Source organism: Halichoeres trimaculatus, unplaced genomic scaffold, assembly GCF_033239565.1.
Source record: "Halichoeres trimaculatus isolate MK-OKI-2021-1 unplaced genomic scaffold, fHalTri1.1 fHalTri1_scaffold_19, whole genome shotgun sequence".
In the NCBI taxonomy this organism is placed as follows: Eukaryota; Metazoa; Chordata; class Actinopteri; order Labriformes; family Labridae; genus Halichoeres; species Halichoeres trimaculatus.
Genome location: NW_027437197.1, coordinates 25,005,945 through 25,020,382, shown reverse-complemented (window position 1 = coordinate 25,020,382; position 14,438 = coordinate 25,005,945). Strand labels below are relative to the sequence as shown.

The 14,438-nt window shown below is 41.5% G+C and overlaps 1 protein-coding gene across 2 annotated transcripts in view; it reads right to left on the bottom strand.

The window, feature by feature from the left end:
* The window catches only part of epha3 (eph receptor A3), a 163,951-nt gene that overhangs the window by 74,071 nt on the left and 75,442 nt on the right, over positions 1-14,438 (bottom strand). For both annotated transcript variants that reach the window (XM_074694185.1, XM_074694184.1), the window contains exon 4: positions 2,134-2,289. In XM_074694185.1, coding sequence (XP_074550286.1) covers positions 2,134-2,289 — 156 coding nt within the window. The remainder of the gene's footprint in view (positions 1-2,133; positions 2,290-14,438) is intronic.

Sequence of the window (14,438 nt, the reverse complement as noted above, 5' to 3'; positions counted from 1 at the left end):
TTTGTGCTAATTTGCTGCCGATGCTGTGGGACACAGAGATTTTTGATGCATTTTTAATCGCTCGAGCTGAATCCTCGACAGTAGACAAAATATACTTCATACAATGCTGCACAGCTGTTAAAAAGCGTCTCATGTCAGATATAACAGGAAATACCATAAGGTTGGGAGTATGTGTGTGAGTGAATGTGTGTCTTAAAGGGGACATATCATGCTTGTTTCTCCTTTTCACTATGCCAGACTAGGATGCCTGTAAACCATTTTTGCCCTCAGTACAAGTCATTTAGTTCCTTTATTGCCCCACAATAGCGTTCTCAATATCCTCAGTTTAGGCCATTCTGAAGATCTCGTTGAAACGCTCCGTTTGGAGAATGACCTCCAGTAACCTCGCAACGTCACAGCTCTTTGTGCTCTGATTGGTCAGTTCTATCAGAGGGGCGGAGGGGGTAGAGCCAGGGGGCGGTTTTTGCAGCATGGCAGTATTTACAAAATCGTCACATTGAATGGAGCAGACCGAGCGAGTTTGCTGTTTGCCAAAACTTCACTGTAAGGCATTGATAGCACTAATAAAATGGCAGAGTGTAGGATACGTCCTTTTGTATTGGACCCCGAGTCAGACCCAGACGATTCTGCAGCACAGGAGGAAGAAAATCCACCTGGACACAGATCATCTCAGGACGCTTCGTAACATGTACAGTTTATACTCGGCTCTTGGTGGGTGTATCACACCGAGCGGTGGTGGTTGTGTGACTAACTGACATCACAGAGGAGGAGCTGCTTTATCAGATTACTCCAATAAAAAGAAAGGATCCTCGTGTCGTCACGACGGTCGAAATCTCGAGGCCAAATGGCAATTACCTATTTTCAGAGGCATCAAATCTCGTTCTGGGATATCAGAAAAAATACAATATCTCATTTTTTGAAAATTCAGGGGGAGAAAGGTCTTGTTTTCAAATGTATTATATTATATGTAAGTATCAAATCAGGGATCAGCATGATATGTCCCCTTTAAAGTTTTCTCTATCCCTGCTATATGAGGTTTTTGGTCGACACTTTTGAGTTAATTCTAAACAACCCTTTATCACAGCGCCAAGAGTAAAATCCCTTCTGAGATAATCACGATCATTATCTTCTAACAATGTGTCTATTCATCTGCAGCCATCATGTCGCTCAATCTGTCCCAATGAGGTAAAATTTGCCTAGTTGACAAGATGGCATTGAGATAATGACAACAGGGACCCTCCGTGACTGTCTTCCTAATTAGGATTCAGTCGATGGCTGTGGGCGTTAGATTGTAAATTCGACTGTTCTCCACACAATAAAGCATTTTTCTTCCTCTTTCCTTGCACGTTTAGCAACGGATGTATCCATAACCTGACATGAGGGAATGCAGAGATTTATAGTTTTATGGGGGAATGCATTTTGGAAAGCTTGCATCTGCAATCCATTCGCATCAGAGGGAGACAAAGGAGGATCGTGTAGGGGAGCGGGAGAAGGCGATGGAGAGATTTTAGCATTGGTGACCTTTAGATAACAAAGGAATTTCGAAGCTGTTTGTCTATTAAGCTACTTTTACTGCTTAATTTGGAAACCGCACAATGGTTTAATGATCATTAACGGTTTAATGAGGAGAAATCCAACAGCAAACGAGATCACGCCTTATAAAGGTTCTAAAACTCCTCACACGGGATCCTGTCTGGGGACATTTAAGTTGTGTTTTAAAGCCTCTGGATGTCACAATCATACACTTACTGTTCAGTTATACGTCTTTTTTTAATTAAATAGCTTTATTTTTGCCGTGTTTTGAGAGGTCGCATTGACAGATTTACTTTTCTCCAAAAAAAGATTCAAAGTGAAACGCATCTGAAAGCATTTAGTCCATTATAAGACACTAAAACTCAGTGACAGGCAAACTAATGGGTTCAAACATCTCTCCAAGGCAGATTTCATCGCATGTTTTATGGACTAATGAGAAAAATCCTCCCACACTACACCGAGGGGCTTCTTCCCTCAGATATCTGATCGGAGAATAACAGGAGTAGCTGCGTCAGATCCAGATTCCTCTGACTCCTCGTATATATCAAATAGCTCCATATGTTGGGATGTGCTGTATGTGGTGGACGTGAGCTCGCTTACGGGTGCAGGCCATGGAGGCAGGGTCTCCGTCAGCACGGAAGTAGTTCTTCTCACAGCCACAGTGCAGAGAGCCTTCATGGTGGGAGAAGCTGTGAGGTGGACACTTGGAACACTCTGAATTTCCGAGCGCAGATTTGTAGAAGCCGGCCCGGCACACTGGAAACAAAAGAGCACAGACAGATACATGAACACCATGCTGAGCCAGCACATCCACAGCTACCTAACAGCAGTATTTCTTTCTTCACAGTGCAGACGAAAAGAGCAGCAAGAGAAAGAAGGATGGGGGTTATTTAATACTTTCACACACATGCAGACGAACAAGGCGGAATTCAGATCCGCTGGTAACAAGAATCCACTGACTGCTTTAAAAAAAAAAAGAAACAATAATTCTGGGAAATGTCTTTGTCTCTATTTCTCTCTTTGTTCATCTCTCAGAGGGCACAACATGAATAATGCAAACTGTCCCCTCAGATAAAAGGGCTGCTCTCTTTAAATATCGGTGGTATTAAATCTGCTCCCAGCAGCTCTTTTAACTCCTACACGCCACAAATCTGTTGCAATCTGTGTAAGTAGGGTGACACTCCACCTGTGTACAGTATATCTTGTGTGCGAGTGTTTGTGTGTCTGTGTAGGAAGAAAAGATCAAGGAGGGGGGAAAAGACTTTCCCTTGTGCTTTTTTTCTTTTATTTATTTAGTTCATCTTTTATGCCTTTGCTCTCTCCTTTTCCTTCTAAAGCAGGTTGTAATGTGTGTCATCAAAAACAGACGAGGTGCTTGAATATGGAGAATTTAAAACACTAAAAGCAGCAGTTTGAGGATGTTTCACAAAAACAGAGTATCAAAATCTTCAGAGGGGACTTTAGCCTTGTTTCCACCTAGAAGTCCAGTTGGTATCACTGGGGTTTGGTACGGGTTGGATCGGTTAAGTCTGATCCTGTTCCACAGCCAACCATGCCCCCTTGTGGTAGGTGGCGAGTAAGCCGGATGCTGATAGCAGTTATATGATAGCATGACGCTATAGCAGCTAGCTAGCATTTTTACATCACTAAAAACAATGTTTTCTGAAAGTGAATGTTTTGGAAAACTCCGGTTTTCATGGCCTCATGTAGATGTTGGAAAACAGTGTTTTCTGTTCTCAAAAATCACAGCTGAAAGATGGGCTCATTCAGATTGGCTGGCACAGGTTTTAGGCCTAAAAAAACACTGCCAAAAATGGGTCTGAAATGCCTTGAGCTGCATTTATCTGCCCAGTGCATGTGGACGAAAATGATTTTGAAAAATTGAGGGGCAGATATTTGTTGGTGAAAATGCCCAGCAAAGGGGGTAAAAGGCCACAGTGTATCCCACTAATTCATCCAACAAAGGAGAAAAATGTTACATAGTAAACAAAAGCCCTGTTTCCACCAAGAGATTCAGTTCAGTTAGTGTTGGTACGGCACACATTTTGTGATGTTTCCACAGAATAGTCCTGAGACAGATCCCCAGATAACTAAAACAAACCATACCACTCTTTGGGACCCTTCTGTTGGGGTGCCAAACTAAACCAATCCAACCCCAGAAGGTGGAGCTACAACACTGCAGTCCGTTGATTGGTCGAAAGCATCATCTCTTCCACACCCTTCTCTGAAACAAAGCTTAATTGTACTTTGTAACAAAGAGCCACATGCCAATCACAAAGAAGACAAAATGCTGGATGTCTTCCATCATTGCTCTTTGTTGTGTTGCTTTGTCCTCGTTTAAAAAATAATCTCCATCCACAGAAATATCACTGTCCATATGAAGAGGCCAAACTGAAAACGATCGCCTCTGAAGCCTGCAATGCCATGCCTGGCCAATAAGTGGCAGGTTAGCAAAATGTGACAACCATAGAAGAAGAATGTTATGAGCATGTGCAGTCAAACACAGGAAAAAGAAGCAGTCGACGCGAATGTTTTGAGTAGATGGAGTAAGAAGATGGTGAAGAAAACAAATAAAATTGAGTCGTTTGTGTGGATGGACTATGAGGTGGAATTGTTACTTTGTGTAACATTGGATTATAAAAGCAAAAAGGCCTGAGAAAATGTCCACTGGGAATCATGTTACAACATTACATTCATTTGTAGAGCTGTAATGAGGGCAAACAGTGCACAAAACAGAGAAATAGCGTGGTAAATGTTGGCCACCATTCTTGTCATTGGCAATTGTTGCTAAAGTGACTTGTTGCTAGCCGCTTGACGTCATCGTGTTGACACCAGCTCCGTTTAACACCGCTACATTGATCCACTCAACCAGATATTTTTTTATTTCTTCACTTTTTTTATCCGTTTTTAAAAATCTCCGTTTGTGTGGTTGAGAGGCCCAATTGGACAGAAAAATGTGCGTTTAGGAATATATCCATATACGTGTGGTTCAGGCCTAAGATGTACTCCATGTTGTGCTGCCATGGCATCACGCTATTGTGAAACTGACATGGCTATCTGCAGCCGGCTTAAACGCTGCCTACCACAAGGGGGCACTGCTGGCTGTGGAGATGCGACCAGGATCAGGCTTGACCGAGCAAACCTGTACCATACTAAACTAGATCTAAGCCGGACTGATTGGTGGAAATGGGGCTAAAGAGTCAACGATGGGAGACTTCCAGCAATTAAATGTTTTTGTGACTGGCATGGGGCTCTTTGTTACAAAGAACCATCAAAGTTTGTTTCAGAGACGGCTGTGTGTCGCCAGGAGAAATATAGCCCAGGGAGTGATGATTCTTTTGATCAATCAACGGACTGTAGTGTTGTAGCTCCACCTTCTGGAGTTGGATCGGTTTAGTCTGGCACCCCAACAGAAGGGTCCCAAAACATGGAACGGTATGGTTTGGTCATTCGAGGATCTGTCCCAAAATTAATCAGTGAAAATGCCGCAAACGTGCGCCATACCAAGACAAAACAAACTGAACCACTTGGTGGAAGTGGGGCTTTTTCCTGTGTTTGAAAGGAGAGAAAGGTTTTTGCATATGCACTCGTATCTGATGAGAGATGGTTGACCCTAATTGATCCAGACGTAATCTTTATTTAAACCCAAATGTTAAAGTTTAATAGTAATATGATACTATAGGAGACATCTTTCCCATACTCAAGCACACTCAGAGTAGAGAGATAAAAATGGCGAGCAGCGAGCACGCAGTCAGCAGAATGTGTGGGCTCAGCAGAACAGGTCTGACAGATCCCAGTGGTGGACAACACACTTCTGCAAAAGCCAACATTGCTGATACTACTGCCGAATCCATCACTGACACTGGCACACCAAGGTCCCTGTGCTGCACTAAATACTCTTCAATCTCTCCCTCACAGTGTGTGAGTGCGTGTGTGTGTGTGTGTGTATGTTTCTGTGCAAGCCTGTGTGTGTGTGTGTGTGAGAGAGAGTAATAGGATGTGAAGTGGGTTTAAACAGCCCTATATGATCCCACTGATGGAATGACAACCACAACGCTTGCTGACACACACAAAACAGACCACCCTGATTGGAGGAGAGGCGAGGAAATTGGACCTGACAGCCAGCGCTCCCAGCCAATCAGGTAACAGAAGCGGGGAGATAAAAGCTGGGTCAGCAGAATTAAAACACAGACATGAGTTAAAATGAGCTAACTTAATAACATCCTTCTGTTCACACGCAGTCTCTGGCTCAGCCGCATGCGACTAACGGCTCACCTCAGGAAAATACCAAACAAAGATGCTTTTATAGCTGCTAAAACGCTGAACCACTTGGCGAAAGTTCAACTGGGTCTGTTTCCATTTAGCTACCGCCTGTGCCAGCTCCTGGCATTGATTTAAGAGAAACCAATCAAAAGGTTTTAAAGGTAAAGTTTGTTCATTGTAGTCGCACTTCAGAGTCCCATGGTGTATATCGAAATCATAGATTTACATGCTATCCTAACTTTGGCCAATGTTTCCTTTTGTTCATGCTTTGCTAAAGCATCACATATCAAACAATCATAAAGCAGCATTTGGTTTTATTCAGCTCAAATCATCCAAAACTGCTCTTGAAGCGTTGAGAAAGTCTCCCAGATGATAAGTCCACACCCAAGCTCAGTGATTCCAACTAACAACACTTTAAAAAAGGTTGTTTCCTCAGGAAACTCCCAAGACAGTCCAGCTGCAGACCTTGATTCTCAATCGACTCTCCTGGAAGCTTCACTCCTTCACCGTCAGGAGAAGGTGACATTAGGACATGTCAGTTACCTTGAGTACACTTCTGCTTTTTGTGTGTTTTGATGACCTTGGGTAACCTGATTCCTTGATGGTGTTACATTGAAAAAAGAAAATGCATAAAAGTCACGTCATCAGTAAGACAACACCTCTGCTGTGTCTGTTTTCATTTCCTCAATTGTTTATTATCAGTTTCATGATGTATAGCAGCAAATATATTCACGAGGTCTACTATTACTCATACTGAGGTAAATGTAGGGATGGGAATCGAGAACTGGTTCCTGTTAAGAATTGCTTAGAAATGGTTCAATCCATCAACATCATTAACCTTAATACTTGATGATTCCATGGTGGATTATTCACAGTAAAGCAGGGCAGCTAGACCTTAGCTGAGCAGATGCTAACAGTTTAAAGAAAACTCTGGCTGTTTTCCAAACCACTTATTACACTAGCAGTGCCTACTATTTTGGCTGATTTTCAGTATGCAGTATCCAAAAAAAATCCCTGGAGCGTCTACTGATCAAGGAAAATTTCTCAGTCAGCAACTGACCAGTCTATCTGGTATACTGTTTCCCACAATGCACAGGGCTAACACTGTTTGTAAATGTGGGTGACAGGTTTTGGTGAATTACCGCCATCTACTGGAATGAGTCAGCATTATAACTACAGCGCAACACTAACGTTAGAGAGTCTGTGAGATAGAAGTGAAGTGATGCAAGGAAAACACAAGTAAATCTTGTCACTTCCAGTCGTAAAAGAGGTGTTTACCTCCTCAAATTCCTTAGCCCATTTAAACCACCAATTCACTTTTTAAACCCTATGTGGATTAACAGAAAAGTTATTTCCATCAGCTGTAAAAAATAAAAATCGCTTTATTTTCAGTAAATAATATAACTTTTGGTGTAAGATTAGAAATCAAGTATGCTGATTCTGTGTGATATGATTAAGAAAATAACTAAAAGGCAGAGATCTGCCCATAGATTGTTTTGTACATTTATAATAAAGGCAAAACATAATCTGTAGCTCCACTTCTGAAACCGGAAACCAGAGTAGTTTACTACAAAACAGACCCAACAGAACAGTCATACTATATACTACAAGCAAAAGCAGTAGGCAGTATGTAGTGCCTACTGCATACTACATTCACATTTAGTATGTAGTAGATGGTTTGGAAAACAGCCTCTGTGTAGAAATTCCCCTCCCTGAGCTGGTTCATTCCTACCATCACTTTACCTGAAGAGAGGAAAACTAAGCCACACACACATGGATCCATTTCCTGGGGGGTGGAACCAGGAGGCTATGAGGCCAACCTCCTCACCTGCAGCCTTCCTTTGTCCCCAGACTGAGGAAGACTATGAACTGTATGGCTGCTACAGTCTTCCCCTCCATTAATGTTTGAGTGTCAGATGACAAGTCAGTGTCCTATGTTGTAATACCTATACATATGTGTTTCGTATGACTTCTCTCAGTCCATTATTTCCGTTTTCAGTGTCTATTTTGATTTGACTGGTGAATTCTGCCGTTGTTTGAAACATTTAAGCTGCTACAGGGACACTTTTTTTTTACATTTAATACCTTTATTTTTTGTCACTTCTTTACCAGAAAAAAGATCAAACTTGGAGTAATTAAAATCCTTCAAGTAGACTACTGACTGTGCTCCCTTGTCTTAACATACTAACCGGTGAGCTGAAAACACTCCCTGAAACCAGCCAGCATAAAACACAGCAAATATTCTTCACTCTGATTCAGGCTTTTCAGCTCAAAGTTTTACTGAAGAACTGAACACACAGAGAAATGAACTTACTCTTTCACGCCAGATTCTTATTCAATACATCCAGCATGGTATACATTTCCGAATAGACCAAAAACAATACAGAAGAAATAGTGCTAGCTTGTGGCTAACATATATGGGAAATTGCAGTTATATGCTAGTGGTTAGCATACGCCAACATAACTTCTGTTTTAAACTGGAATTTCAACTTAAACCACAGAAACACATCACAATTACTCTTTGTTGAACTCCAAATGTCGAAATACTGACATATAAATGTTTTCGACAGGAAGAGAAAAGAAAAGTTACTTGGAGGCTTATTACTCTTGCTATAACCACTTTAGGACACTAGATGGCCTACTTCAGTCAGTGAACACATAACAAAACAACACATCATGACGTGTGATTTTTTGGTTATTTTTATTTTATCATGTCCAAGGATATCCAAAACCTCTGACCAATTTCATATTTCTTTAATTGTAAACTCGTAAATTCAGTAAAATGCTGTTTGTTTGTTTTTACGTCACTTCCTGATAGAGGTGGGTACCTTTCACATTTAAAACAATATGGTACCGATGCTCGGTACCTGGCAATCGGTACCGGTACTCAACGGTACCATTTTTTGGCACTTTTTTGTGTTCATGTGGTAAAAAAATATCAATTTGTTTCATTATAAAGTTTTTTTTTTTTTTTTTTTTTTTTTCACTTTGACATATTTATTCTTCAATATATTAACTTGCAACGCTGTGTTCATGTCCAGCATGGAAAATCACCTACTCTTCCACTCCCTCACAGTCACAAGGATGCATTTAGGTACCTAAACATGGTACGTTTTGATTTTACATGAATACCAGTACTTTTGACAGAATTCGGTCGGTACCTGTAACAGTACCTAATTCGGTACCCATCCCTACTTCCTGATGTCATTTCCTTCTGAAAGTAGAGGAGCGAAGCCTGAGAGTGGAAGTCTGCACTGTAGCTTTATCACAGTATCCACAGAGTAGAGTGTATGTTTAAGCATTAGATCATACTTGTGGAGCTGGGAGTTTGTCGAATGGCTAACATTAAGCTGAATGTGATAGCACTGCTTCAAGGAATTTATCAGCCATTGCAATTCTTTAGCTCACTGATGTGTTTAAAATATTTTAGGATAAGGACTGTGATTTATGGCATGGAAGAATGAGCTGCATCTCTCTTTGGCTGAACCCAAGGCGCTTAGTACTATCTATTTGTTATCCAAGTATTTATCCTCTAAGCGTGGCAGTTTGCAACCACTGGGATAACTTATCATCTCTCTGGACTTGGAGGAATGACACAGGCAAGTCAACACTTCACAAACAGAAGAAAAACAGCCACATTTCCACTTGAAAGTAAAAAATATACGGGGATGTTTTAGTGCATAACACAGCCGTGAAACTTATTAGGCTCAGAGAGGAACCCATAAATGCTCGGCGTTCAAATTAATAAGTTAAGCTGCTCTCAGAGCACGAGCTTTTCACTTGACAGTATGGTGATATGTTGTATTTTCTTAACCACAGCCCTTAAAATATTTTTATAACAGTTGGAAAAGGATAATAGAGGTTCTGTTTCTTCCCTGAGAGTGTGCCAGGATAAAAAGCAGCTCTGACGAACGCTGATGGTAAAATCAGACTCAGCTCACAGGAGGTTAACGACTCATCCAGAGGAGACCTGGGATGTGTTACACTGACACTCAGCAGCAGTGTGTGCACAGGCATGAGTATGATATCATGTGTAGTGGCATGTGTGTGTGTGAGTCCCAGGAGAGGACACACAGCACCTCCTTGGACAACAGAGTAAGTAAGATTAATTAAAATAGAAGTGTGTGTGTGTGTCTTTGAGGGGTTTCTGTGTGTATGTAGGTGCACACAAGAGCATAGCTGCCTTGACAAATAGACAGAAAATGAAATATTTGCAGAAGAAGAGGAGATGAAGGTTATCACCCCTGGATCATCTTTTTCTTTATTTTCAAATCAATAATGGCAGCAGAAGCACAGTGCGACGACAGCGTCTCTGTCCCTTTGTGACACACATGCAGGCATCCATTGAAATCTTTCACATTCACAGAGACATAACATAACTCTCCCTGCTTTGATGTAACATAAGATAAAGAATAACTCCTCATTATTCCCTTTAGAGGAGCAGCATACATCTACCAGGTGCCGTAAGGGACGATATTCAGAAATGCCCTCTCATATACACATATGAAACGGCAATCATTCACACACACTACTGAAAACTACTTACAGACACTAGTAAAACCTCTCATATATAGGGGAGACCGGGGCTTGTTGTCACACTTTTCACACTCTTGTGTATTTCTTGGAATGAGTACATCAGATTAAAAACAAATATATACCTGATGAAAGACCAAAGTCCCAGGTTAAAATTTTGCATTCATGTCATTTTTCATATCTCCTATCAGTGCAGTGCTTTTTTTTTGTTTGTTTGTTTTTTTACTGAAAGTAAGAGGCCAGGAAAGTAAAAGGTTAATCAATAACCTTAAAAAAGTCATTGAATACAGCCACTGACCAAACTTTAAGACAAATCCTAACTCTTTCTCCAGGTTGTCAAAAAAGACTTGACATTTTCCTTGTTAAACGCATGAGCTCTGGCGAAGCTAGTTGTGTCTGGTTTTCTAACAGAGTGAAAGGTGCCGCTAAGCCTGTGGACCAGTCCTGCCTTTTTCTTTGTCAGCCCAACTTTGTGGAAATTGCTTACTTCTCAATCTGCAGCTCCAGCTCTGGGCTGGTTGTCCACATGTGACAGTTAACCCCAAAATGACTGAGACATGTTGCCCCAAACCACCATATTTGCTAAAGATAGCTCTAGCTTATAGCTAGCTTACAACATAACAATGACTGGACTACAACAGGATGCCTCAACCTGTCCTCTTACAAGTTCACATGAACACTGTCAGGATTTTTATCTCAAAGAAAATTATTCTGAAATATATCAGATGATATTTTTACTTTGGGTTGATCAAAACGATTAACTCAGCTGTTTGCTACCTGTAGCATGTCAATGCTAACTGGTGTAAGGCCTGATGTCTTCCCACGGGGTGAGGAGAAAGAGTTGAGGATGACGTGCTTGTTCTCAGGTGTGAGCTATGAAGTGACGACATGGAACTGTCCTTCCATCCATCGTTATTGGGAACACAAGATCTATCTCCAATAAGATGGACAAGCTAGCTGTGCTAACCCAGCAACAGAGGGAATACTAGAGGGCAGAGTAGCATCATGCTATTCACAGACATAGTGCTAACATCAGACACTAACGTCACATTGGAAGAGCTTCACCTGCTGTAAGCAGACAGGATCCAGGAGACAGAGATGAAGCATGACTGAAGAAGCTCAGTCCTGGACCCTGTGGAGGTGGAGACTGGCTGAACTGGACAATGATGGACAAGCTGTCATCATCTATTTTCTTATGGAGCTTTTTGCACTTTCTATACACTTTCCTACTTTTGTTTTCTTTTGATTGCTGCTGTGATTTCAATTTCGTTGTACTTGTTACAATGACAATAAAGTTCTTTTTTATTCTATTCTATTCTTTTCTATTCTATTCTATTAATAAATGCCCATTTCAGCACTCAATGTGCCACTCTCTTCTCAGACAGGACATTACACCTGACCATATGTAGGAAAAAAAATGGTGTCCCATTTTTTAGTTGCACCCTCTGGTGGGAAAGATAACTGCAATGTGACAACTTACACGTGACAGCAAGCCCTGGTCTCCCCTACTAGTAAAATGCTCTCTTACACCGTACTGGCAATTTAACTCTCACATACACTACTAACACTACTACTACTGAAAACCTCATACACACTATCAAAAACATCACACACACAACTGAAAAGCTTTCACATGTACACGCATGTGCAAACACACACAGCTGCTGCAGCCACATGATATGGGGGCTGTAAAATAACTAGGGCTGCAATTTGCTCAATCAATAGTCTGGGTCATAGGACACCCTTATCAATAATTCACATGACTGCTGAATGCTTGTGGTCACATGTAGTCTTTTTTACTACATGCTAGAGGAAAACCTGACCTGACCTTGGTGAAGGAGGATTTGGTTACCTTGCAAGTTTTATGTGGAACCACTGTGAGAATTCATTCTTCAGTGAGAGTTAACGCTAACAAGCTTTACAGTCTGAAGGCTTCTAAAATAAAATCTCAAAGCACACTGAAACTTTTATTCCACCAATAAATAAAGGAGAGAAATAGTCAGTAACTCTCCAGAGTTGTACATAGTGTTGTAATTATTAACAGAAACAGGACTCACTGTCACCAGCAACACGTGATCTTCCTCATGGGTCATGCTCTCTTAACAGCACTTTTAATTGTTATTGATTGGCGTGTTAGAGAAGGTGGGAAAGTACTGCTGCCCTTGACCCTTTTTTTTTTTTTTGTCAGAATAATCCAAAGCTTCAGCTCTGGTCACCGTCTCCCTCTTTTTCTTTCTTTTCTTTCTGTTTTACTTGCCAGAGCAAAACGCGACCCAACAACTGATTTCCTGTTTCCAGACCACATCGCCTCTTTTCCTTTTCAATCCGACAACATCCCATTGACTTTCACTCCCTCTCTCCACCCTTTCCATTTTGCCCCATCTCCGCCTCCCCTTCATCCTGCCCAGCCTCTTCCAGCTCTTTTCTGTGGCTTTCCCTTCCCTTTCTTCTGCTCCATCCTTCTTTCCTTAATTGGAATAGCTCTCTTTGAAATGGAAAAGTTATTTACTTTGACAGCTTAGGCATTTGGCGGGCGGTCTTATCCGGAGCCACTTGTAATGTTAGTGGAATCATGGCACCAGTAAACATGTTGCCTCCCTGCCATGAAAACCTCCTCGAAGGCCAACCAGTAACAAGTTACAGAGATTTTACAAAAGGTCAAAGTCTTTTATGAACCATTTAACATTCTGGTGGGATTTTTTTTCCACTGGCTTGTAAATGCATCATTGTTTAAAAGTAGTGCATCACAGTCTCATTACCACACTGATGAGATTTCACACTAAAAATAAACCTTTGTGAAATACTTGATTCTGACTGGTCAACATTCAATAACAGTTGTCTTTGATTCTTAGCAGCACACTGTAGCTATGCATGGGGCTCTGGGCAGACTCTGGGGTACTAACTGAAATGTGCTGCTAGGAGGATCTGTTTTAGCGCCACCCTTTGGCTGCAAGTCTAATGAACACCATTGTGAAGATGTGACTTGCACCTGTGATGTATTTGATTCACTCTGTTACCTTTCTTATACATTGGTCTTCCCTCACTTCTCTGCCAGATTATCACACTTATACTAGTTGATACATCAGCCTTCTTTAGAATTAGATCTTTGTGTTTAGACACTATCTCTGTTCCAGTGGGAATTGCTCTCAGACTGCAAAAAAAATGCCCTCTCCAAAAAGTGGTGATGTGTTCTGCTGTGTGTACATTTCATTGACAAAATATGCGCTAGAATTCCTTCATCTTTTGTTCAGACTCAGCTCCTATCACAGGTAACTGGCTCCACCTCCTTCTCATTCATCTCCGCAGCGTCTCAGAGCTTTAACACAGTCGGACCCTGAGCATCTTCTGACTTCAGCGGGGAAGTGTAGAGTGGGTTGTTCCACTGTGGAAACTGGACAGTCATTGGATAAATGCTGGACTTTGTCCCGCCCATCGGACGCTCAGCGTCTCTGGGGGTCTATGAGGCAGCGTGCTGGCCTGGACACTCAGCTTCTGCATGATGATTGGATGATCTGTCTGAGGCCGAATCCCTTTTTGATTTACAGTGAAATGAGCCAGTCTGTGATCTCTAAGTATAACCCTCCACTGGAGTATCTTCTCAGATGTTCTGGACTGATCCGGAGGCTTTATCGATCCCCAGTGAGTTTCCCTTTTTTAAAAAACTATGAGCGTATAGAGAACACTAGTAAAATCCGTGGAAAAAACACCTGGTTGGTACAACAGGGTCACAGATAATTTTCTTGAAAAGGAACAGTGGGTAGAATCTACGTTTAGATAAAAAAAATTATGATGTAGGCCGGAAAAAAATAGCTCTCCCTCCTTGACTGACCAGCAGCTGCCACTGCTCTGTTCTTTCTCATTTTGTGAACTTGCCAGCCGGACATGTACCTTTGCCTGTCTTGGACTGATTAGCGTGTGCCAAACACTTTTTCTGGATTAAAGGCTTCTATGGATGGAAGTTTTCAGTTGAACGTGAGTAACAAGAGCTAAGCTGGCTCATTCAAAGAAGGCTTTGGTTTTCTTATTGATGCATCTACTTTAAGAGAGATGCATCAATAAGCTGAGACAGAACAAAAGTGTCATTTCAAGACAGAAATAATAATTGCGAG